A 25,277-nucleotide genomic window follows, 5' to 3' on the forward strand; every position below is an offset into this window, starting at 1 on the left:
ACGGGGTACTGAACTGGTAAGATCAGCTATGATCTCAGACTAAGATCAGCCATGATCTCATTGAATGGCGGAGCAGGCTCGAAGGGCCGAATGGCCTACTCCTGTTCCTATCTCTATGTATCTATGTATCATTGCTGGTTCGGGATCTTGGAATTCCCTAGGAGCATCACCACCTGCAACAGTTGAAGACCACCTATTCCGAGCAGCTAGGGACTGGCAATGATTGCGGGCTTGCCAGAGTTGTCCATGTAGTGTCCGTGTGTTGATAAAGACACTGAAGACAGGAGTTGGTTCATAGGTATTTACTAAGCAAAGTCTGGGGGGGGTTCTAACGGATATACACAATATACAGGCTTATATAGCCCGAGTGGCAATTACCGGCATTACAGCACACCTGGGGCTCTTAAAGGCACATACACCACAATTCCTCCCCTTTTAGCTAACCAGTACATCATATTTTAAGTAATTATTAATTACATGTTATAAGCAAAATAATATACATTGCTGTAGTTAATTAATTATAAGTTAGTCTCTCAGGAGGCTTCCTGACTCGGTCCGGATAACGCCTCGGGGGTGTAGTAGTTTCTGGTGGTGTAGTAGGTTCTTCTGGCAAGGCTGATTCAGCTTGAATGCCAGTGTCGGGTTCACCGGGTTCCAGTATCACCGGATCGGAGGTAGATATGGGTATCTCTACTTCATCGTTAGATGTATAGAGTTGTGGTGTAGGTTGTCCCCTTTCGGATGACTTTATGATTTGGTCAGCATGGCGCCTTATTATGCTTTCTCCGATGTCCACGGTATACATCAGTGGTCCTAGTTGTGTGCAGATAGTTCCAGGCTGCCATTTCTCGGTACGGTAGTCCCGGGCCAAAACTTGTTGACCTATTTGGAAGGTTCTAGTTGGCCTTTCATTCATGCCTTGAAACTGCCGGTTCTCCACATCCCTTCTGATGTTGGGCTTGACCAAATCCAGCCGGCATCTTAGGTTTCTATTGAAGAACATCATGGTGGGAGTTTGGTTGGTAACCATATGTGTTGCATTCCTGTATGCGAATAAGAAGTTATCCACCTTGTGCTGAAGTTTTATGTCTTCATTACCCATGGCCTTTATGGCCTTCTTGAAGGTCTGGACAAACCTTTCAGCCAATCCATTGGTAGCGGGATGGTATGGGGCGGACGTGTAGTGCTTAACCCCATTGTTTTTTAAGAACTTTCTGAATTCTTCGGACACAAATTGCAGTCCATTATCAGAACATATCTGTTCCGGCAGCCCATTCCTGGCAAATATGGTCCTTAATACTGTGATGGTTTTTTCCGTGGTGGTGGAGGACATCTTTATTACCTCCGGCCACTTGGAGTGTGCATCAACCGCGATTAAGAACATTGAGTCCATAAATGGACCAACAAAGTCGACGTGCACCCTTTGCCAGGGAGATGAGGGCCACTCCCATGGATGTAGAGGGGCTTGTGGTGGAGCGTTTTGGACCTTCTGGCATCCTAGGCAGCTCTTGGTCATTTCTTCGATGTCTCCATCGATACCTGGCCACCATACAAACGCCCTAGCTAGGTTCTTCATTTTCACTCCACCCAGATGCCCCTCGTGAAGCTCCTTTAGCACTTTATCCTGGAGTTTGGGTGGAATCACCACTCTGGGTCCACACATCAAGGTTCCTCTGCACACTGACAGCTGTTCTCTTCTTTGCGAGAATGCTGGCAACAGTGGTTCGCCATGTGCTGGCCATCCCTTCACTGTTAAATCGTAGACCCGTGAGAGAGTCGGGTCATTTCTCGTCTCCCTTTCAATGGCAGAATTTGTCACTGGTAGACATTCCACTATGGTAGAGTGGAACATCTCTACTGGGTCTACTGTAGGTGCCTCTTCTACCATTGGCAACGGTAGGTGTGATAAACCGTCAGCATTCCCATGCTGTTTTGACCCTTTGTATTCTATGTTGCATTGGTGTGCCCCTAGAAAAAGGGACCACCTCTGTAGCCTTTGCGCTGTCATAATGGGAACACCTTTTTTAGGGTTGAATATGGAGACGAGGGGTTGATGGTCAGTCAACAAGGTAAATTTTTGTCCGTGTAGGTAATGGTTGAATTTCTTCACTCCCCATACCAGGCTGAGTGCTTCCCTGTCGATTTGGGCATAGTTACGCTCAGCTGAGTTTAATGAGCGTGACGCAAAAGCTATCGGCCGTTCTGAGCCATCAGGCAGTTTATGGGATAATACTGCTCCTATGCCGTAAGGGGATGCATCGCACGCCAGTCTGATTGGCAGTGATGGGTTGTAATGAGCCAAAACTTCTTCGGATGTGATTAAGTCTTTGCATTTATGGAAGGCACGTTTACAGTCTTCGTTCCATTTCCAAATCACTCCTGTTTGTAGAAGTTCATTAAGAGGGTGTAGAAGAGTTGATAAGTTCGGTAAAAATTTATGATAGTAATTTATTAATCCCAGGAACGACCTTAATTGTGAAACATTTTCAGGTGCTGGGGCTTTTATAACCGCTTCAATTTTTTCAGGTGACTTATGCAACCCTTCATTATTAATTATGTGGCCACAATATGATATCTGATTTTGGAAAAATTCGCACTTGGGGCGATTCGCTCGTAGGCCCCGTTCTTTCAGCCTAGTTAGCACCTGCTCCAAATTGGCAAGGTGCTCGTTGTCGTTTTCTCCTGTTACAAGGATGTCGTCTAGGTAGCATTGAGTCCCCGGAATCCCTTGCAGGACTTGCTCCATAGCTCTTTGCCAGATAGCTGGAGCTGATGCTACTCCAAAAACCAGTCGATTGTACTGGTACAGGCCTTTGTGTGTGTTTATCGTGAGATACTTCTTAGAGGCCTCCTCAACCTCCATCTGTAGATATGCCTGTGCCAAGTCAAGGCGAAAATATCTTCTATCCTCGGAAGAGGATACTGTACTGTGTGAAGGACCGGGTTTACAGTCACCTTGAAGTCACCACAGATGCGAATTTTTCCCTGTTCTTCAGATTTATCTTTATTCAATGCTTTTTTCATGACTGGAACGATGGGTGTTGCCCATTCGCTCCAATCTATTTTGGATAATACGCCTGCTTTTTCCAAATTCTCCAGCTCTGCCTCGACTGCTGGATGTATTGCGTATGGCACCGGTCTTGCCTTGAAAAATTTGGGAATTGCTGCATCTTCCACTTTTATTGAGGCGGTGATGCCTTTCAAGGTTCCTAGTTTCTCTTGAAACACTTCTTTGGCGTTGGCCAAGATGTCTTTTAATCGTTCAGGTATGATGTCATCATTGTTTTTTTCCTTACTGGTCACTGTCAGTGCCTGAATGGAGTGCCAGTCTAAACGTATCTTCCTGATCCATTCACGTCCCAACAACGGTGGACCACCATCTTGTAGAATGTATAAATACAACTTTTGTATTTCTTTGCCGTTGTATACAACAGGCACCCTTATTTTTCCTTTGGGGTATACTTTCTGCCCCGTATATGTTTTTAAGATAATGGATGTGTCTTTTAGAGGTATATGCGAAAATAGCCTCTCGTAATCCCGTCGATTTATTACGGTTAGAGCTGATCCTGTATCTAGCTCCATTTTAACTGGGGACCCTGCTATTGTGAGGGTAACCCAAATGATTTGGTAATCATCTTTGGCAAGTACATTATGTAATTTGAGACAGCTTAGTCTCTTGTTTTCAAAGTCGCTATCGCTCGTCTGGTCTTCGGAGCTACTGTCCGTCATCATTTGTACTTTCCTGTACTTTTCTTTATTGATTTTTTTTTTCTGTCAGTGGATTTATTTTGTCCAGATCGGCATACCTGTGCAATGTGTCCAATCTTTCCGCATTGCCCGTATGCTTTGTCCTTGAACCAGCAGTCCCTCTGGTTATGGGTGGATCTGCCGCAGCGATAACATCTTTCGAAACCCTGTGTCATTTCATGGGTGCTGAAGTCCTGTGTCTTTTGTTGTATCTCTGCAGCTCCTTTTGCTGCTGCTTCGTATGATACAGCCATACTGAAAGCTTTGTCCAATGTTAAATCTTTTTCAGAAAGCAGTCTTTTTTGTGTTCCTTCACTTAAGAGACCGCAAACGAATTTGTCTCGAAGATAATCTGATAGTCCTGCCCCGAATTGGCAGTACTTTGATAGCTTTCTTAATTCGGTTAGGTAATCAGCATTACTTTCATTCTTGTGTTGATTTCTCTTGAAGAACTTGAATCGTTCCGCTATCAGCAGTGGTGTTGGGTTTAAGTGCTCCTGCAGGGTATCAACAATTTCTTTAAAATTCTTGTCCTTTGGTTTGGCTGGAGTGATTAAATTTCGTAACAGCCCGTATGTCTTTGCGCCCATTAAGTTCAGAAGTACTGAAGCTTTTTTTTCATCTTCTATTCCATTTGCAGTGCAATATACCTCCACTCTTTCCACGTATGTGGTCCAATCCTCTATTTCGCTATCAAAAGCATCAATATTGCCAGACTTAGGCATTTCAGAAAAGATATGGCGCTTCCCGCGCTTTTTTTTCTTTTCTGTAGCAAAGATATGGCGCTTTCCCGCCACTGCTGCCGATAACAACGCTGTTTACTGCAGTTTCCGTTCTCTTTTTTATTTTATTTACTGTTGGAGACTCGTTCCCGCCGGAGGTCTGAACTCTGACCTGCTTGCCGCGCCAGCCGTCTTCCGAGTGCTCCCTCCCAGTCCGTTATTGCTTGCCTCCGATTTCGCTGCCTGTCTCAGCTGTAGAGCCAGCCGCTGGAGCCCCAACCTGACGCCCAGGAAGGATTAGCGCAGTACCTGCCACCAGCTCGGCCAGCTGGTGAAACCACAGCTTCTCTCACTTCCTTGAGTCTTCTGGACGCCCGAGGAATCGATGTCCTTGAGGTACTGCCGAATTGCAGGTAAGTCCGTTTCCACTTCGTCGCCACTGTAGTGTCCGTGTGTTGATAAAGACACTGAAGACAGGAGTTGGTTCATAGGTATTTACTAAGCAAAGTCTGGGGGGGGTTCTAATGGATATACACAATATACAGGCTTATATAGCCCGAGTGGCAATTACCGGCATTACAGCACACCTGGGGCTCTTAAAGGCACATACACCACAGCCCACATCCTAGGAATCTTTTTTTTTTAAAAGCCCACGCGCACTTGCCGTCAAGGCTCACTTGGGTGGATGACCACTGACCCATATACAAACATATCAGAGTTAGCTGATCTCAGGCATGGTGGATATAGAGGCATACCCTTGAGTTGGGGAGGGAGAAAGCCAGCCGGGGTTTCTACTCCTGATCGCTATTCAGTAACCAGTGTTGTCCTTGAGTGAGGACAAGACTGGACTTGGCACTCTATAGTTGAATTGCCTTCTAACATTGACAGTACAGAATGGTGACTAGCATGACATACAAGAGGGCAGACAAACTCTTATCCAAAAAGCTTCAGGACCTTTAGGAAAGAAGAGCAGGGAAAAGTGTGAGATTGAGAGACTTTCATTTCAGAACAGGTAGCACTTTTATTCATAAGATTATGGGTTCATGTCTCATTCCAGGGACTTGAGCACATCATTTAGGCCGGCACATCAGTGCAGCACTGAGGGAGTGCGGCACTGCCGAAGGTGCCATCTTTCAGATGAGACATTCAACTGAGGCTCCATTTGCCTTCTTGTGTGGACATATTCGAACAAGAGTAGGAGAGTTCTCCCCAGTGTCCTGGCCAATATTTATCCCTCAATCAACAACACTAAAAAACAGATTATCTGGTTATTATCTCATTGCTGTTTGTGGGAGCTTGCTGTGTGCAAATTGGCTACCGCGTTTCCTACATTACAACAGTGACTACACTTCAAAAGTACTTAATTGGCTGTAAAGCACTTTGGGATGTCCTGAGCTGTGAAAGACACTGTATAAAGGCAAGTCTTTCTTTTCTTTTTCTTTTAGGAACCCTGTGATGTAATAAAACTCACTACGCACTTGGTTTGAGTATAAAGCAAGGCTTTAATCAACTTGTTTCAAAACATGGAGGTCTAGTTATCTTTCACTAGTTCCTGTTTACAAAATGTCCTGGGCAAGCTGGGTCCACGCCCGAGTATTTATACTCCTTGGACGGCGCCACCAGCTGGCCGTCCAGTGTTATTTCATGAGTCTTTTTTCATGGTTCATAAGATTCATAACATTCTTCCTCCCTAAAGATTTGGAAGTCTGATGACTTCCTTTTAATGGATTAGCCAGACCACGAATAGCCGCAGTCTTTTAGCTCTTCACTTGTGGCTGGAAGGCACGTCCCCCCGGACCGTGTCTGGGTCCCTGGGTCGCTTGATCCGTACTGGTAGGTCGACAGGGCCCGTGTCACCTTGATCGACCTGAGGGAGACTGGGGAGATCGTGATTCTGGGTGCGGGTCCCCACAGGCGCAGAGCTGGCTTCATTTTGTTTGATAGCCGGGGATTGACTGGCGTCCTGGCTTCGGGTGGCCATCCCATGGGGAGTGCTCGGCTCCCTGAGTTGATCCGGTGGAGTAGCCGGCAGATCTCTTGATGTCCCAGGTAGGGCGTCATCTTCAAAGGAGCGCAGAGTGTCGGCATCATTACCGTGGGACCCTCTATCATTTGGGTCCGTGGGACCGGTTGGACAGGGAGCCAGATCTCGGAGTGAAACGGTGGACTCCCGGCCATCAGGGTACCGCACGTGCGCGTAAGTGGGATTAATGTCCGTGAGTTCCACCTCGTCAACGAGGGGATCGGTTTTGGAAGATCGGACGAATCTTTGGAGCAGCACGGGGCCGGGAGCTGCCAACCATGATGGTAGGGACATCCCATGAGTGGAGCGACGCTGGAACCTGAAGAATCGCTCATGAGGCGTGACATTGGTGGACGTAGAAAGAAGAGACCTGATGGAATGCAACATGTCAGGGAGCATAGTTTCCCACTGCTGGTCTGGTAGGTTGCGTGACCTCAGTGCAAGACAAACAGCGTTCCAAGTGATAGCGTAGTATCTCTCAACCTGTCCGTTACCGATGGGATGGTACGGTGTCGTTTTACTTGTGGCGATTCCCCGTTGGGAAAGATAACTTTTGAGTTCGCTTGACATGAAGGAGGGACCCCGATCAGAGTGGATGAAATTGGCCGTAATGCAAAGGGAAAAGACTTGATCAAGGCATTTGATCACTGTGGAAGTAAGCATATTGGGACAGGGGAAAGCAAAGGGAAAGCGTGAATATTCGTCCACCATAGTAAGTAAGTAAGTGTTTCGCGTTGAGGAAGGCAATGGCCCTTTAAAGTCAATGCTGAGTCGCTGCATAGCGTGTATGAGCGAGCCATCCGATGGACGGAAGAATTGCGGTTTTAATTCCACACAAATTCTACAGGAGGAGCATGTTCTTTTCACATTTTCCGTAGAAAATGGGAGATTTTTAGCTCGCACAAAGTGCAACATACGGGTAACACCAGGATGGCATAAGTCAGTATGAAGATCCACAAGAGTCGAAGTTGACATAGAAGAGCAGAATGCCCGCGTGAGGGTATCCGGGGCCACATTCTCTTTGCCGGGTCGATAATGTATGGTGTATCCAAAGGCGGCCAATTCCATCCTCCAGAGTTGTATTTTGTTATTCTTGATCTTAGTGCATTTCCGGTTATCCAGCATAAAGGCCACGGAGCGCTGATCGGTTATAAGCGTGAAATGGCAACGAGCGAGAAAATGACTCCATTTATGTACCGCTTCGATGATGGCCGTAGCCTCCTTCTCGACAGGAGGATAATGGAGCTCGCTACCCTGCAAAGTTCTGGACAGAAATGCAACGGGTCGACCGCCTTGATTCAAGATAGCAGAGATCGCCACCTCCGATACATCGCACTCGACCATGAAAGGAAGATTTTCATCAATGGAACGAAGCGTGGCTTTTTCCAGTTGTCGCTTGAGGAGGCTGAAAGCTGAAATAGCCATTGCCTCCAATGGAAATGACTTTGCTTGAAGCAGGGGCTGGATCTAGTCGGAGAAGTGGGGTATCCACTTCGCATAATAGGCGAACATGCCGAGTGCCCGACGAAGAAAGCCGAGATTTGTAGGGGGAGGGAGCTCCTGAAGTTGACGAAGTCGCTCCGGATCCGGTTTGATGACACCGTTGCCCACCCAGTAGCCAAGGATGTTGACTGATGGTACGGATTTCACAGATTTGGATTCATTTAAGGTTAAGTTGCGATGACGGAGAACGTCAGAAAATTTCTGGAGATTGGCATCATGCTCCTTCTGGTCAGGACCAGCAATGGTGATATTATCTAGATATGGAAACGTGTCCGTTAAGTTCTCCTGTTTGACTAGGCTATCCATTGCCCGTTGAAAGACGGCCACCCCATTGGTGACCCCAAATGGAAGACAAAACTGATAAAGGCGACCATTGGCCTCAAAGGCCGTATACTTTTTGTCAGAGTCCTTTAATGGTACTTGATGATATGCGTACTTTAAATCAAAAGTTGAAAATACCTTGTAGTTGGCAAGGTTATTGACCATGTCATCGATGCGTGGTAGTGGGTAGGAATCCAGGTCGGTATACTGAATAGTTTGCGAGTAATCGATGCAAAGACGTTTCTTGTGTTGCTTCAGAGGATTTTTAACAACGATGACTTGAGCCCGCCAGGAAGATGAACATGGCTCAATGATACCGTCAGCTGGAAGGCAAAAGATTTCTGCCTCGATAAAGGATCGATCATCTTGGCTGAAACGTCGTGATTTAGTGACTATGGGCTTACTTCGGGGGGAAAGATTGGCAAACAAGGAAGGCTCGTCGAGCGAAAGCGCACAAAACGGTACTTTGGAAATAGTAAGCTCCGGTTTTGACCCTCCAAACTCGAAAGTGAGTCTTTTGTGTTGTTTCTGGAAATCCTGTCCCAGGAGCACATCACTGCATAGGTTCTTGAGCACCCCGAGCCGGGTGGAGAAATAAGTGCGGCCATTGAGAATAAGGTCGACAAGACAAAAGCCGGAAGAATTGGTGGTCAGTGTCGTCGGAGCCATTGCAATTTCCCTGTCCGAGGGGTAAATACGCAGTTTTAACTTAGTGACAGCCTGCTCACTAATGAAGCTGTCAGAGCTGCATGAGTCGATTAGTGCACTCAAAATGTGTCCATTTACCAAAACCTTCGTGGCTGCATGGGACAGACTTTGGGGAAAAACAGCTGTGATGGGAAGAGGGGCAGTTTTACCCTTGACAGCTGTAACCTTAGTAGTGGTTCTTGGGGGAGGAGCAGTTTCATAGATAGCAGCTGTAAAACTAACAGGAGCTTTCGACCGGTATACCTTAGAAAGGTGGCCTTTCTTACTAACTGGAGGCTCTTGACTGGCATACCTTAGAAAAGTGAGCTTTCTTGCTGCAATGATTGCAGGTTGCGTTATGAGCAGGACAAAATTTCCTATAATGGAACACACCTCCACAGAAGAAACACTTCCTTCCAGATTGCCAAGATGCCGCTAGGGCAGGGTCGTCATCAGTGAAGGCTTCTAGGGTAGGGTTGTCATCAGCCAGGTTGGCGTCATCATCCATGAGGGCTTCCGCCCGAGGCCTATCGAAGGAGTCACTAAAAGTGATAGCACCAGCCCGTGCACATGGTGAAAGATAGGTATCTGCATTCCTCTTTGCTTAGTCCAGAGAACATGCCTGGTCATAGGCAGCCTGTAACTTGAGGGTTTTATTCTCCAACAGACGCTGACGTATGAAAGGAGACGCAATCCCATTAATAAAGGAATCACGAATTAACTCCGCCTGGTACTGCTCAGCTGTGACAGCTTTAAGATTACAATCTTTGCTGCGCCTGCGAAGTTTCTGAAGGAATTCGTCAAGCGATTCCTCGGGTTGTTGTGGCCAGTAGATGCCGAGGAAAAATTTTGTTTCGGGACTTGACATATAGTTGCTGTAGTATTTGGATAGCAGCGTCATAGTCTACACAGTCTTCGATATAGTCAAACACATGAGGGGATACATAATTAGCAAGCATTCGTAACTTATTAGGAACATTCTCACCACACTCCTCAAAGAAGTTGCTGAAGGTACGATACCAGTGTTTCCATACCTTAGCAGCTGTAAGTGAATTCGGGTCCAGGTCGAGATGGGCGGGTCTGAGTAGTTTCTCTATGATGGATCGATTACTTCGTCTGAGTTCCCTTCTACGGTTTGAGTCGTAGCTGGCTGTTCCCGAAATCACCCAGAGTGTGGAGTCGATATCAAGTTGATTAAATTGACATAATAAAACTCACTACGCACTTGGTTTGAGCATAAAGCAAGGCTTTAATCAACTTGTTTCAGAACATGGAGGTCTAGTTGTACTTAAATAACAACAGAAAATGCTGGAAAAACTCAGCAGGCCAGGCAACATCCGTGGAGAGAAATTTGAGTTGACGTTTCGGGTTGGACCCTTCTTCAAAACTGGAAAGAAAAGAAACTAGATCGGAGGCAGGGCTGCGATCGGACAAAAGAATAAAAGAAACAAAAGAAGTAAAAGAGATTAGAAGCTAGACGAGATGGTAATAGGCTGGGATTAGGTGTAAAGTGTACTGGCAGGGCAAAAGATAGCTGCCAGGTGTGAGAGAGAAACAAAAGGAAAGTGGGGGGGGGGGGGAAAGGAGTGGAACAATTAAAAGAGAAAATGAAATGGGGGCCGAGCTTATGATCTGAAATTGTTGAACTCGATATTGAGTCCGGAAGGCTGCAGACTGCCTAATCAGAAGATGAGGTGCTGTTCCTCGAGTTTACGTTGAGCTTCCGTGGAACAATACAAGAGGCCAAGGACGGTGAGGTCCGAGTGGGAATGGAGCGGTGAATTAAAATGACAGGCGACCGGAAGCTCGGGGTCACCCTTACGGACTGAACGGAGGTGTTCCGCAAAGCGGTCACCCAATCTGCGTTTGGCCTCCCCAATGTAGAGGAGACCGCATCGTGAGCAGCGAATACAGTATACTAGATTGCGAGAAGTACAAGTAAATCGCTGTTTCACCTGGAAGGGGTGTTTGGGTCCCTGGACAGTGGGAAGGGGGGAGGTATAGGGGCAGGTGTTACATCTCCTCCGCTTGCACGGGAAGGTGCCAGGCAAAGAGGAAGGGCTGTTTGGGGTGATAGAGGAGTGGACTAGGGTGTCTCGGAGGGAGCGGTCCCTGCGGAATGCTGAAAGGGGAGGGGAGGGGAAGATACGTTTGGTGGTGGGATCACTTTGGAGGTAGCGGAAATGCCGGAGGATGATCCGTTGAATGTGGAGGCTGGTGGGGTGAAAGGTGAGGACAAGGGGAACCCTATCGTGGTTCCGGGAGGGAGGGGCAGGGGTGAGGGCAGAAGTGCGGGAGATAGAACTGACACGGTCGAGGGCAGTGTCAACCACAGTAGAGGGGAATCCTCGGTTGCGGAAAAAGGAAGACATGTCTGAAGCACTGGTGTGGAAGGTGGCGTCGTCGGAGCAGATACGGCGGAGGCGGAGAAACTGGGAGAATGGAATAGAGTCCTTACAGGAAGCGGGGTGGGAGGAAGTGTAGTCCAGGTAGCTGTGGGAGTCAGTGGGCTTGTAGTAAATATTGGTCGATAACCTATCCCCAGAGATGGAGACAGAGAAGTCGAGGAAGGGAAGGGAAGAGTCCGAGATGGACCATGTGAAGGTGAGGGAAGGGTGGAAATTGGAGGCAAAGTGAATGAAATTGTCAAGTTCGGGGCGAGAGCAGGAAACGGCACCGATACAGTCATCAATGTATCGGTAAAAGAGGTGAGGGAGGGGACCCGAGTAGGACTGGAACAAAGATTGTTCCACATGGCCCACGAAAAGGCAGGCATAGCTAGGACCCATGCGGGTACCCATGGCAACACCTTTGATTTGGAGGAAATGAGTGGAGTTAAAGGAGAAGTTGTTCAATGTGAGAACAAGTTCAGCCAGGCGGAGGAGGGTCGTGGTGGATGGGGACTGGTCGGGCCTCTGTTTAAGGAAGAAGCGGAGCACCCTCGGGCCATCCGGGTGGGGGATGGAGGTGTAGAGGGATTGTACGTCCATGGTGAAAAGGAAGCGGTTGGGGCCAGGAAACTGGAAACTGTTAAAGTGGCGGAGGGCGTCCGAAGAGTCGTGGATGTAGGTGGGAAGAGACTGGACAAGGGGAGAAAAGATAGAGTCAAGATAGGAAGAGATAAGTTCTGTAGGGCAAGAACAGGCTGAAACGATGGGTCTACCAGGGCAGTCCTGTTTGTGGATCTTGGGAAGGAGGTAGAAGCGGGCTGTGCGGGGTTGGGGAACTATGAGGTTGGTGGCAGCGGGGGGAAGATCTCCAGAGGAGATGAGGTCAGTGACAGTCTTGGAAACGGTGGTTTGATGTTCGGTAGTGGGGTCATGGTCCAGGTGGAGGTAGGAGGAGGTGTCGGAGAGTTGGCGTTCAGCTTCCGCTAGGTAGAGGTCAGTACGCCAAACAACAACAGCACCACCCTTGTCAGCGGGTTTAATGACAATGTCAGGGTTGGATCTAAGAGAATGGAGTGCTGCAAGTTCAGAGGGAGGTAGGTTGGAGTGAGTGAGGGGAGCAGAGAAATGGAGACGGCCGATGTCACGGCGGCAGTTAGCGATGAAAAGATCTAGAGAGGGTAAGAGGCCAGGGGGAGGGGTCCAGGTAGAACGGGAATTCTGCAAGCGGGAGAAAGGGTCAGTTGTGCGGGGGGAAGACTCCTGGCCAGTGAAGTGGGCACGGAGACGAAGGCGGCGGAAAAAGAGCTCAACATCGTGCCGAGCTCGAAATTCATTGAGGTGGGGGCGTAAGGGGATGAAGCTCAGGCCTTTGCTGAGGACTGATCGTTCAGGGTCAGAGAGTGGAAGGTCAGAGGGGATAGTGAAAACGCGGCAGGGGGTGGGATTGGGAGAAGGGGGGTCAGAGGAAAGTGAAGGGGAAGAAGGTTCCGGAGGGGCGTTGGTGTCCAAGAGTTGATGAAGCTCCATGGGTGTTGCCATGGGTACCCGCATGGGTCCTAGCTATGCCTGCCTTTTCGTGGGCTATGTGGAACAATCTTTGTTCCAGTCCTACTTGGGTCCCCTCCCTCACCTCTTTTACCGATACATTGATGACTGTATCGGTGCCGTTTCCTGCTCTCGCCCCGAACTTGACAATTTCATTCACTTTGCCTCCAATTTCCACCCTTCCCTCACCTTCACATGGTCCATCTCGGACTCTTCCCTTCCCTTCCTCGACTTCTCCGTCTCCATCTCTGGGGATAGGTTATCGACCAATATTTACTACAAGCCCACTGACTCCCACAGCTACCTGGACTACACTTCCTCCCACCCCGCTTCCTGTAAGGACTCTATTCCATTCTCCCAGTTTCTCCGCCTCCGCCGTATCTGCTCCGACGACGCCACCTTCCACACCAGTGCTTCAGACATGTCTTCCTTTTTCCGCAACCGAGGATTCCCCTCTACTGTGGTTGACACTGCCCTCGACCGTGTCAGTTCTATCTCCCGCACTTCTGCCCTCACCCCTGCCCCTCCCTCCCGGAACCACGATAGGGTTCCCCTTGTCCTCACCTTTCACCCCACCAGCCTCCACATTCAACGGATCATCCTCCGGCATTTCCGCTACCTCCAAAGTGATCCCACCACCAAACGTATCTTCCCCTCCCCTCCCCTTTCAGCATTCCGCAGGGACCGCTCCCTCCGAGACACCCTAGTCCACTCCTCTATCACCCCAAACAGCCCTTCCTCTTTGCCTGGCACCTTCCCGTGCAAGCGGAGGAGATGTAACACCTGCCCCTATACCTCCCCCCTTCCCACTGTCCAGGGACCCAAACACCCCTTCCAGGTGAAACAGCGATTTACTTGTACTTCTCGCAATCTAGTATACTGTATTCGCTGCTCACGATGCGGTCTCCTCTACATTGGGGAGCCCAAACGCAGATTGGGTGACCGCTTTGCGGAACACCTCCGTTCAGTCCGTAAGGGTGACCCCGAGCTTCCGGTCGCCTGTCATTTTAATTCACCGCTCCATTCCCACTCGGACCTCACCGTCCTTGGCCTCTTGTATTGTTCCACGGAAGCTCAACGTAAACTCGAGGAACAGCACCTCATCTTCCGATTAGGCAGTCTGCAGCCTTCCGGACTCAATATCGAGTTCAACAATTTCAGATCATAAGCTCGGCCCCCATTTCATTTTCTCTTTTAATTGTTCCACTCCTTTCCCCCCCCCCCCCACTTTCCTTTTGTTTCTCTCTCACACCTGGCAGCTATCTTTTGCCCTGCCAGTACACTTTACACCTAATCCCAGCCTATTACCATCTCGTCTAGCTTCTAATCTCTTTTACTTCTTTTGTTTCTTTTATTCTTTTGTCCGATCGCAGCCCTGCCTCCGATCTAGTTTCTTTTCTTTCCAGTTTTGAAGAAGGGTCCAACCCGAAACGTCAACTCAAATTTCTCTCCACGGATGTTGCCTGGCCTGCTGAGTTTTTCCAGCATTTTCTGTTGTTATTTCGGATTTCCAACATCTGCAGTATTTTGCTATCGTCTGGTTGTACTTCACTAGTTCCTGTCTTACAAAATGTCCCTGGCAAGCTGGGCCCACGCCCGAGTATTTATACTCCTTGGACGGCGCCACCAGCTGGCTGTCCAGTGTTATTTCATGAGTCTTTCTTCATGGTTCATAAGATTCATAACACCCTGTTTATTCATCGATCAGTACCTCCTCATCACCATATATATATAACACTTCATCATGTCAGGGACAGCTCAAACTGTTTTGGGTGGAAAGGATTCTGCCTGATGTCTCTTAATTACTCGCAACTAACTGATGTTTCTAGGAAAATGGGCAAAGCCTGAACCCAGAAGGGTAGTGATCAGCCAACTTCAGGGGGCTTTACAATTAACCACATGCTTAGGAGTCACATGTAAGCTAGGCTTGGTACAGGGCTAGTCGGTTAGGTTTTCCTGGTGCCAGTCAAATTCCAATTCAAATTCAAATCGCTTTATTGGCATGATAAGGTACATCTTATGTTGCCAAAGCATCAAAATACATTTATGGTTGAACACATAAACGCAGTTCTATTCATACAGTGTATAAACAGGTATATCCCTGAGTGTATAAATATACATTCGCATTATTTATTTAATTCAGTTTCACAATTTGCTCCAGTGGGATTTGAACTCCAGTACCATAACTACTAGGCTACTGTACATAGGAACAGGAGTAGGCCATTCAGCCCTTGAGCCTGTTCTGCCATTCAATTAGATCCTAGCTGATCTGTACCTCAACCCGACTTACCTGCCTTTGCTGCATATCCTTACTTCACAAAAATCTATTGATCTCAGTCTTAGAAATTGACTCAGCATCAACAGCCTTTTGGGGAAGTGAGTTTTGTTATATCCGTGTATCTTAATGTTGTGTCCTTCAATAATCAGACAAAGACTGCAGGGAACGATCAACAGGTGTTTACTGAATGAGGGTTCAAACTGCAACTGACTGTACAGATCACTACTCAGGGTTTATATACAGGTGTGGTCACTGCCAGTACTACAGGATACAGGAGCTGTAAAAAGTAGTTCTCCCCCTTAAAGCTACATACATTACAATTCCTCCCCTTTTAGATTAACAGTACCATAACACTCATTTAACAATTAAATATCAACTAATTACAATTGACACTTTTAACATGCAACATTAACTGAAAATAGTCTATTTATAAATTCAGTCTTTGGGGAGGCTTCCTGATTCTTTCTGGATAACGCCTTTCCCGAGTGTCTCGCTCTTGGTGCGGAGGCGATTCTAACACCCTGTCGTCAGTTGATTCATCAGCTTCCAATGCTATTGTTTCTGAGGTAGATGCGACCTGTACGTTGGATTCCTCACCAGGTACGTATGGCCGAGACATGGGGTTGACTCGTTCCTGTGACTCTAGGATCTGGTCAGCATGGCGTCTCACAATATTCTCCCCAACATCCAGTGTACATTAGTGGCCCCTGCCGTGTGCATATCGTTCCTGGTTGCCATTTCTCTGTTCGGTAGTCGCGGGCCAAGACTGGTTGCCCTACATTGAAGCTCCTTGTCGGCTTCTCATTGATGTGCTGGAATTGCTTACTCTCAACATCTCTTCGTACATTTGGTCTGAGCAAATCCAGACGAGATCTCAACCTTCGGTTAAAGAACATCATGGCCGGGGCCTGGTTGGTGACTGCATGTGTCGCATTTCTGTAGGCTAACAGGAAATTGTCCACCTTATGCTGCAGTGGAATGTCGTCATCGCACATGGCCTTTACTGCTTTTTTAAAGGTTTGTACAAACCTCTCAGCATTTGTGGCTGGATGATACGGGGCGGATGTGTAATGCCTTACCCCATTCCTTTTCATAAATCTTCGAAACTCTTCGGACACAAACTGTGGTCCGTTATCAGAGCAAATCTGCTCTGGCAAGCCGTTCCTGGCAAAAATGGTCCGAAGGACTGCAATAGTTTTCTCCGTGGTGGTGGAGGACATTTTGATCACCACAGGCCATTTCGAGTGCGCATCCATGGCTATTAAAAACATTGAGTCCATGAATGGACCAGCAAAATCAATATGCACCCGTTGCCATGGAGATGAGGGCCACTCCCATGGGTGTAGAGGGGCATGTGGTGGTGCATTTTGGACCTTCTGGCATCCTGAGCAGCTCTTTGTCAGGTCCTCGATTTGCTGATCGATCCCCGGCCACCACACATAAGCCCTAGCAAGGCTTTTCATTTTCACCCCTCCCAGATGACCTTCGTGAAGCTCATTGAGCACTCTCTCCCTTAACTTGGGTGGAATTACCACTCGGGATCCACACATCAAGGTCCCCTGGCATACTGACAGCTGTTCTCTTCTGGATGAGAATGCTGGCAACAGTGAGTCGCCATGTGCTGGCCATCCCTTCACCGTCAAATCATATACCCGAGACAGTGTCGGGTCATTTCGGGTCTCCTTCTCTATACCAGCGTTAGTTACTGGCAAGCATTCAATTATAGTCGAATGAAATATTTCGACAGGATCCACTGCTGGTGCTTCCTCCGCAGTAGGCAGTGGCAGGCGTGATAGCCCATCAGCGTTTTCATGCTGTTTCGTGCCCTTATACTCGATTTCATATTGGTGCGCCCCTAGAAAAAGGGACCATCTTTGTAGCCGTTGCGCCGTCATCAGCGGAACGCCCTTCTTTGGATTAAAGATGGAGACAAGTGGTTGGTGGTCAGTCAGCAAGGTGAACTTCTGCCCGTGCAGACAGTGATTGAACTTTTTCACTCCCCACACTAGGCTGAGGGCCTCCCTGTCAATCTGGGCGTAGTTACGCTCGGCTGAGGTTAGTGACCGAGACGCAAAGGCTACTGGCCTCTCCGAGCCGTCCGGGAATTTGTGCGACAGCACCGCTCCAATGCCATAGGGTGATGCATCACACGCCAACCGAATTGGTAGTGCTGGGTTGAAATGAGCCAACACCTCTTTTGATGTGATCAATGCTTTGCTCTTCTGGAAAGCTCGTTTACATTCGTCACTCCACTTCCATGGTACCCCCGTTTGCAGTAGGGTGTTCAGTGGGTGTAGTACGGTAGACAGATTCGGCAAGAACTTATGGTAGTAGTTCACCAGCCCGAGGAACGACCTCAGTTGTGACACATTTTCCGGTGCTGGAGCCTCGACTACTGCCTCAATCTTTTCAGGGGACTTATGTAACCCCTCTTTATCGATAACATGGCCACAATACGAGATCTGCTTCTGGAAAAACTCGCATTTGTGGCGATTAGCTCGGAGCCCATATTCCTTCAATCTAGTGAGCACCTGCTCCAGGTTGGCGAGGTGATCACTGTCATTTTCGCCCGTGACCAGGATGTCGTCCAAATAACACTGGGTCCCTGGAATCCCTTGCAGGACTTGTTCCATTGCCCTTTGCCAAATAGCCGGAGCTGATGCTACCCCGAACACCAGCCGGTTGTATTGGTAGAGACCTTTATGAGTGTTGATCGTGAGGTACTATTTCGAGGCTTCTTCTACCTCCATTTGCAGGTACGCCTGGGCCAGATCAATCTTAGTGAAGCGTTTCCCTCCAGATAGCGAGGCGAAAATATCTTCAATCCGCGGAAGCGGATATTGTACAATGTGAAGGACTGGGTTCACTGTCACCTTAAAGTCCCCACAGATGCGAACCTTCTTTGGTTCCTGATGCACCATCAATTACTCAAAAGACTGAGGTTAAGCGAGTAACAACCAGGCTTTTATTAACTAAAGAATGAAGGTCTTGTCTCGAGTGGTCGACCCGTCCAGAATACTAAGGGACTGGGAGGTAGTCACTTATATACCTGGAATAGTGGGAGGAGTCAGCCGAGGCATGTCCAGACCTGTACCTAGTGGAATACACATACACTTACAGACAGGTATAACAGTGGTTTACCACAGTTCCCCAGGCGTATTACTCAACGACCTCTTCATTACAGGAATGATGGGTGTAGCCCACTCGCTCCAGTCCACTTTGGACAGTACTCCTGAACGTTCCAAACCTTCCAGCTCTGCTTCGACGGCTGGGCGGATCGCATAAGGTACCGGTCTGGCCTTAAAAAACTTTGGGCTTGCATTTTCCTCTATTTTGAGCGTCACTGTTATGCCTTTTAGTGTTCCGAGTCCCCGCTGGAACACTTCTTGTGCATCAGTTAGCATTTTTGACAGTCGTCCAGGTGTGACGTCGTCATCCTTTTTGACATCTACAGTCAGTGCTTGTATGGAATGCCAATCTAGCTGTATCTTCCGGATCCATTCACGTCCTAGTAGTGGTGGTCCTCCATCTGGCAATACATATAGGTCCATTTTTGGTGTTTCCTTGCCGTTATATATAACGTTCACCCTTATTTTTCCTTTCGGGTAGACTTTTTGCCATGTGTACGTCTTCAAGACAATCTTTGTATCTCTCAAGGGTATATGCGAGAATAGCCGCTTGTAGTCCCTTCGGTTTATGACTGTTAGGGCTGATCCTGTGTCCAATTCCATTTTCACTTGGACTCCGGCTATCTTGAGCGTGACCCAGATAGTTTGGTGATCATCCGTTTTGATCACATTATGTAGTTTCAGACAACCCAGCTCCTTGCTTCCGGAGTCTGTATCACTCTTCTGTTCGTCTGAACTACTCTCCGTCACCTTATGTACCTTCTTGTACTTCTCCTGTGGAGATTTCTTGCTGCTGGTTTTCTTTCCCGACCTGCAGACTCTTGCTATGTGTCCTACTTTTCCACACTGTCTGCACACTTTGTCCTTGAACCAGCAATCGTTATGGTCGTGTGTTGTTCTGCCGCAGCGATAGCACTTCACTGTTCCGTATGACATTTCATTTGTGCCATATTCTTGCGGTCTCCGTTGTATCTCTGCAGCACCCCGTGCTGCTGCTTCGTGTGATACTGCAATGCTGAAAGCCTTGTCCAGCGTAAGATCCTTTTCTGATAGAAGCCGTTTCTGGGTTCCTTCACTTTGAAGCCCACACACAAACTTGTCCCTTAAAGTATCTGCTAGTCCCGTTCCAAACTGGCAGTGTTTCGATAGCTTGCGCAGTTCCGTTAAATACTCAGCATTACTTTCATCTTTATGCTGGTTCCTTTTGTGAAGCTTAAATCTTTCTGCTATCAGCAGCGGTGTGGGGTTTAAGTGGTCCTGTAGGATTGACACTATGTTTTCAAAATCCTTTTCTACTGGCTTCTCTGGGGTTACTAGGTTTCGTAGTAAGCCATACGTTTTTGCACCCATTGAATTCAACAATACCAGCGCTTTCTTGTCATCTGGCACTTCATTCGCCTTGCAGTATACTTCTATGCGTTCGACATATGTCGTCCAATCTTCGACTTCATTGTCGAACGCTGTGATACTGGCACTCTTCGGCATTTTTGGGTGTGGTTAGACTGGCTTAAAATGGCGTCTCCCACGCTTTCCTTTCTTCCCCGCTGCAGCTTAAAATGGCGTCTCCCGCGCTTTCCTTTCTTCCCCGCTGCGGCTTAAAATGGCGTCTCCCGCGCTGCTGCCAACGCCGCTCTCGGCGGTCCTCATGGCAAATGGCGACACCGTGTGGGTTTCGTGCGCTGCTCCTGCGCTGCTGCCAATGCCGCTCTCTGCGGTCCTTGTGGCAATGGCAGCGCCTCGCGTTTTCCTGCGCGCCTCTCTTCCCCTGTTGACGCTGTTCGGCCCTTGAACACCGGCTGCGCTCTGCTCTCTCTCGTCTCTCTCCCTGTTGACGCCATTCGGTCCTGAACACCGGCTGCGCCCTGTGCGCTCTGCCCTCTCTCTCTCCCCCGTCGACGCTGCTCGGCCTTTTTCTGTGCCGCTCGGTCGGCTCTAGCCGCCGCTGTCCGGGAAGGGTCTGCGCAGTACCTGTTGCCAGCCCGTTTCGCTGGACCACCGTGACTGGAAAGCCAAGCCTGTCTCTCGACAGCCTCCCCTGCGATGCTCAAATCTCCGCTGGATGACTGGGCGGTTGCCCGTGGTCGACGCCCGTGCTTCTGGACTCGACCTCCTTCTACTGTTGTCCAGGAGCGAATCCCTGGGAGGTGATGCAGAGTTGCAGGTAGGTTCGAATCTGCGTCGTCGCCAATGTTATATCCGTGTATCTTAATGTTGTGTCCTTCAATAATCAGACAACAGACTGCAGGGAACGATCAACAGGTGTTTACTGAATGAGGGTTCAAACTGCAACTGACTGTACAGATCAATACTCAGGGTTTATATACAGGTGTGGTCACTGCCGGTACTACAGGATACAGGAGCTGTAAAAAGTCGTTCTCCCCCTTAAAGGTACATACATTACAAGTTTCAGATTTGTATTTCCTTTTATGTAAAAAAAAAAAGTACGTCCTGATTTTACTCCTAAATGGCCGATCTCTAATTTTAAGATTGTGGCCTCATTTTCTGGATTCCCCTGCCAGAGGAAATAGTTTCTCCCTATCAACCCTATCAAATCCTTTTATCATTTTAAACACCTCGATCAGCTCACCCCTTAACCTTCTAAACTCAAGTTTATTTAACTTGGCCTCATAATTTAACCCTTTAAGCCCTGATATCATTCTGGTAAATCTGCACCCTCCAATATATCCTTCCTGAGATTCGGTGCCCAAAACTGAATGCACAGCTCCAGAAGGGGTCTGGCCAAGGCTCTGTATAACTTAATATTATGCCTCCTACTAATGTAAGAAAGGAGAGAGAGAGAAAACCGGGAACTACAGACCAGTTAGCTTGACATCAGTTGTCGGGAAAATACTGGAATGCCTTATTAAGGAAGTGGTAACAGGGCACTTAGAAAATCATAATATGATTAGGCAGCGTCAACATGGTTTTATGAAAGGGAAATCATATTTAACAAATTTATTAGAGTGTATTAGAGTTTTTTGAGGATGTAACTAGCAGGGTAGATAAAGGGGAACCAGTGGATGGTAGTACATTTGGATTTCCAAAAGGCGTTCAATAAGGTGCCGCATAAAATGTTGCTACACAAGATAAGGGCTCTTGGGGTTAGGGGTAATGTATCAACATGGATAAAAGATTGGTTAACAGACAGAAACAGAGAGTAGGGATAAATGAGTCATTTTCTGGTTGGCAGGCTGTAACTAGTGGGGTGCGTCAAGGATCAGTGCTTGGGCCTCAGCTATTCACAATCTATATTAATAACTTAGATGAAGGGACCGAGTGCAATGTCTACTAGTTTGCTGACGATACAAAGCTAGGTGGGAAAATAAGCTGTGAGGAAGACACAAAGAGCCTGCAAAGGGATATAGACAGGTTAAATGAGTGGGCAATAAGGTGGCAGATGGAGTATAACGTGGGGAAATGTGAGGTTATTCACTTTGATAGGAAGAACAAAATATTTTTTAAATGGTGAGAAATTATTAAATGTTGGTGATCAGAAAGATTTAGGTGTCCTCATACAGGAAACACAGAATGTTAGCATGCAGGTACAACAAGCAATTAGGAAGGCAAATGGCATATTGGCCTTTATTGAAAGGGGGTTGGAGTACAAGAACAAGGAAGTCTTGCTACAATTGTACAGGGCTTTGATGAGACCACACCTAGAGAACTGTGCATAGTTTTGGTCTCCTTATCTGAGGAAGGACATACTTGCCTTAGAGGCAACGAAGGTTCACGAGATTGATCCCTGGGATGAGAGGGTTGTCCTATGAGGAGAGATTGAGTAGATTGGGCCTATACTCTCGAGTTTAGAAGAATGAGTTGATCTCATTGAAACATGTAAGATTCTGAGGAGGGGATTGACAGGGTAGATGCTGAGAGGTTGTTTCCCCTGGCTGGAGAGTCTAGAACTAGGGGACATAGTCTCAGGATAAGGGGTAGGCCATTTAAGACCGAGTTGAGGAGGAATTTCTTCACTCAGAGGGTTGTGAATCTCTGGAATTCTCTGCCCCAGAGGGCTGTGAATGCTGAGTCGTTGAGTATATTCAAGGCTGAGATTGTTGGGCTCTAGGGGAATCGAGGGATATGGGAATCAGGCGGGAAAGTAGAGTTGAGGTCGAAGATTCTTCTGTTCTTATGATCTTGTTGAATGGTAGAGCAGGCTCGAGGGGCCGTATGGCCTACTCATGCTCCTAATTCTTATGTTCTTATGCTAGTTGGCATGTTATTTCACTGGATGATTTGCTTCATTCCTCCAGCAAAATTACATCAAAGCCATGGCTCAGCCCCAGCCGGTAACCATAAGGAAGAAGCCAGGAATGGTCACCCCAGCCATCAAGAACAAACCGCCCTCCATCTTCAGTATCACCTAATGACTGAGTTACCGTGAAGGAAAGGAGAGCCCAAAGGAACTCACCAGGTCTTCTGTGTGAAGAGTGAATACTGTTCAATTACATTTTTTTTTAAATCTCAAATCACTGGCAACAAATTCAAGGCCAGCATCAGCTAAAAGCAAGTTTTGTACAAAGTTAAATAAATCGGCCAAGATCACGAGTTGTGTTTCGCAAGTATGTTTAGTTTTATTATAAAACTGTTGCACTGGCTAGTGGTACTGAGCCACACAGATGGGATTCAATCTGCAACCTGTATTGAGTTACCTGATCTCAGCCTATGCTGCAGAGTTCAATCCCCAGCCTGTGCTGAGTTAGTGGATCTCAGCCTATGATCCAGGGTTCAATCCCCAGCCTGTGCTGAGTTAGTGCATCTGAGCCTATAATCCAGGGTTCAATCCCCAGCCTGTGCTGAGTTCGTGGGTCTCAGCCTATGATTCAGGGTTCAATCCCCAGCCTGTGCTGAGTTAGTGGGTCTCAGCCGATGATCCAGGGTTCAATCCCCAGCCTGTGCTGAGTTAGTGGATCTCAGCCGATGATCCAGGGTTCAATCCCCAGCCTGTGCTGAGTTCGTGGGTCTCAGCCTATGATTCAGGGTTCAATCCCCAGCCTGTGCTGAGTTAGTGGGTCTCAGCCGATGATCCAGGGTTCAATCCCCAGCCTGTGCTGAGTTAGTGGATCTCAGCCTATGATTCAGGGTTCAATCCCCAGCCTGTGCTGAGTTAGTGGGTCTCAGCCGATGATCCAGGGTTCAATCCCCAGCCTGTGCTGAGTTAGTGGATCTCAGCCGATGATCCAGGGTTCAATCCCCAGCCTGTGCTGAGTTAGTGGATCTCAGCCTATAATCCAGGGTTCAATCCCCAGCCTGTGCTGAGTTAGTGGGTCTCAGCCGATGGTCCAGGGTTCAATCCCCAGCCTGTGCTGAGTTAGTGGGTCTCAGCCTATAATTCAGGGTTCAATCCTGTTGAGTCTGTGTTTACAAATGCAGTTATACTGAATAACAGGACACAGACTACAGAAGTAAGTAAACAGGTCTTTAGTGATTGAGGGTCAGGGCGGAACTGAGGTACACTTTGCTCCGCAGGGTTTATATACTGGTGTGGTCACCACCGGTACTACAATGTACAGGAGCCATCAAAAAGTAGTCCATCACCTTAAGGTATCCTCTTAAGGTAGTACAGGTTACATACACTACAATTCCTCCCCTTTTAGCTTAACAGTGGACACCCCAAATTAATACACTACATGGATAACATATATACAATTTACACACAAGAACTGTTCAAAGATTCAGTCTCTGAGGAGGCCTCCTGATCCGGCCCGGATAACGCCTTTCAGGGATCTCTGGTTCCCGTTGCTGGGGTGACTCATCCATTTGATCTCCTATGGATTTAACATCATCCAATACGTTCGAGTCTGAGGTAGATGCTACAGGCTCAGTAAGTTCTTCAACTGGTGTCTCTGCCGTAGACATGGGGTCGACCCTTGTTCTCGATTCCACAAGTTGGTCAGCATGACGTCGTATTACGTTCTCTCCAACGTCTACCGTGTACATCAAGGGTCCTTGTCGTGCACGAATTGTCCCAGGTTGCCATTTATCATCCCTATAGTCCCTGGCCAACACTGGTTGTCCTATTTCAAAACTACGAGTGGCCTTTTTATTTACATGCTGGAATTGCTTGTTTTCGACTTCCCGTCACACATTGGGTTTTAACAAATCCAACCAGGACTGCAACCTTCTGTTATAGAACATTATGGCAGGGCTTTGATTTGTCATTGCATGCGTGGCCTTTCGACACGCCATTAGGAAATTGTCCACCTTGTGTTGTAGTGGAATATGATCTTCACTCATGGCCTTTATCGCCTTTTTGAACGTTTGTACAAATCTCTCGGCCAACCCATTTGTAGCCGGATGATATGGGGCAGATGTATAGTGTTTCACCCCATTCTTTTTCATGAATTTCTGGAATTCTTCTGACACGAACTGTGGTCTGTTGTCTGAACATATTTGCTCCGGCAATCCATTCCTTGCAAATATGGTTCTTAGAACTGCAATCGTCTTCTCAGAGGTAGTGGTCGACATCTTAATCACTTCTGGCCATTTAGAATGTGCGTCTACTGCTATCAAAAACATGGAATCCATGAATGGACCTGCAAAGTCGATATGCACACGTTGCCATGGGGCTGAAGGCCATTCCCACGGATGCAGCGGTGCAATTGGAGGTGCGTTCTGAACTTTTTGGCACCCTGAGCAGCTTTTAGTCAGATCCTCTATTTGTTTGTCGATACCTGGCCACCACACATAAGCCCTAGCAAGGCTTTTCATCTTGACTCCCCCCAGATGACCTCGTGCAATTCTTTTAGAACTCTCTCCCTTAATTTAGGAGGAATAATCACCCTTGTTCCATACATCAATGTTCCTTGACATACGGACAGCTGTTCTCGTCTGGCTGAGAATGCTGGTAACAGTGGTTCGCCATGTGCTGGCCATCCCTTCACTGTCAAGTCGTAGACCCGAGACAGTGTCGGGTCATTTCGGGTCTCTCTC

The 25,277-nt window shown here is 47.8% G+C and overlaps 1 protein-coding gene across 5 annotated transcripts in view; it reads left to right on the forward strand.

The window, feature by feature from the left end:
* Window positions 1-22,892, forward strand: part of kif9 (kinesin family member 9) — a 191,976-nt gene extending 169,084 nt beyond the window's left edge. For all 5 annotated transcript variants that reach the window (XM_085992553.1, XM_085992555.1, XM_085992556.1 and 2 more), the window contains one exon: window positions 22,598-22,892. In XM_085992553.1, coding sequence (XP_085848679.1) covers window positions 22,598-22,711 — 114 coding nt within the window. In that variant the 3' untranslated portion in view covers window positions 22,712-22,892. The remainder of the gene's footprint in view (window positions 1-22,597) is intronic.
* Window positions 22,893-25,277: the final 2,385 nt, after the last annotated feature.

This window comes from Somniosus microcephalus, chromosome 7 (genome assembly GCF_052327205.1).
Source record: "Somniosus microcephalus isolate GS21.2 chromosome 7, FLI_Smic_1.0, whole genome shotgun sequence".
Lineage (NCBI taxonomy): Eukaryota > Metazoa > Chordata > Chondrichthyes > Squaliformes > Somniosidae > Somniosus > Somniosus microcephalus.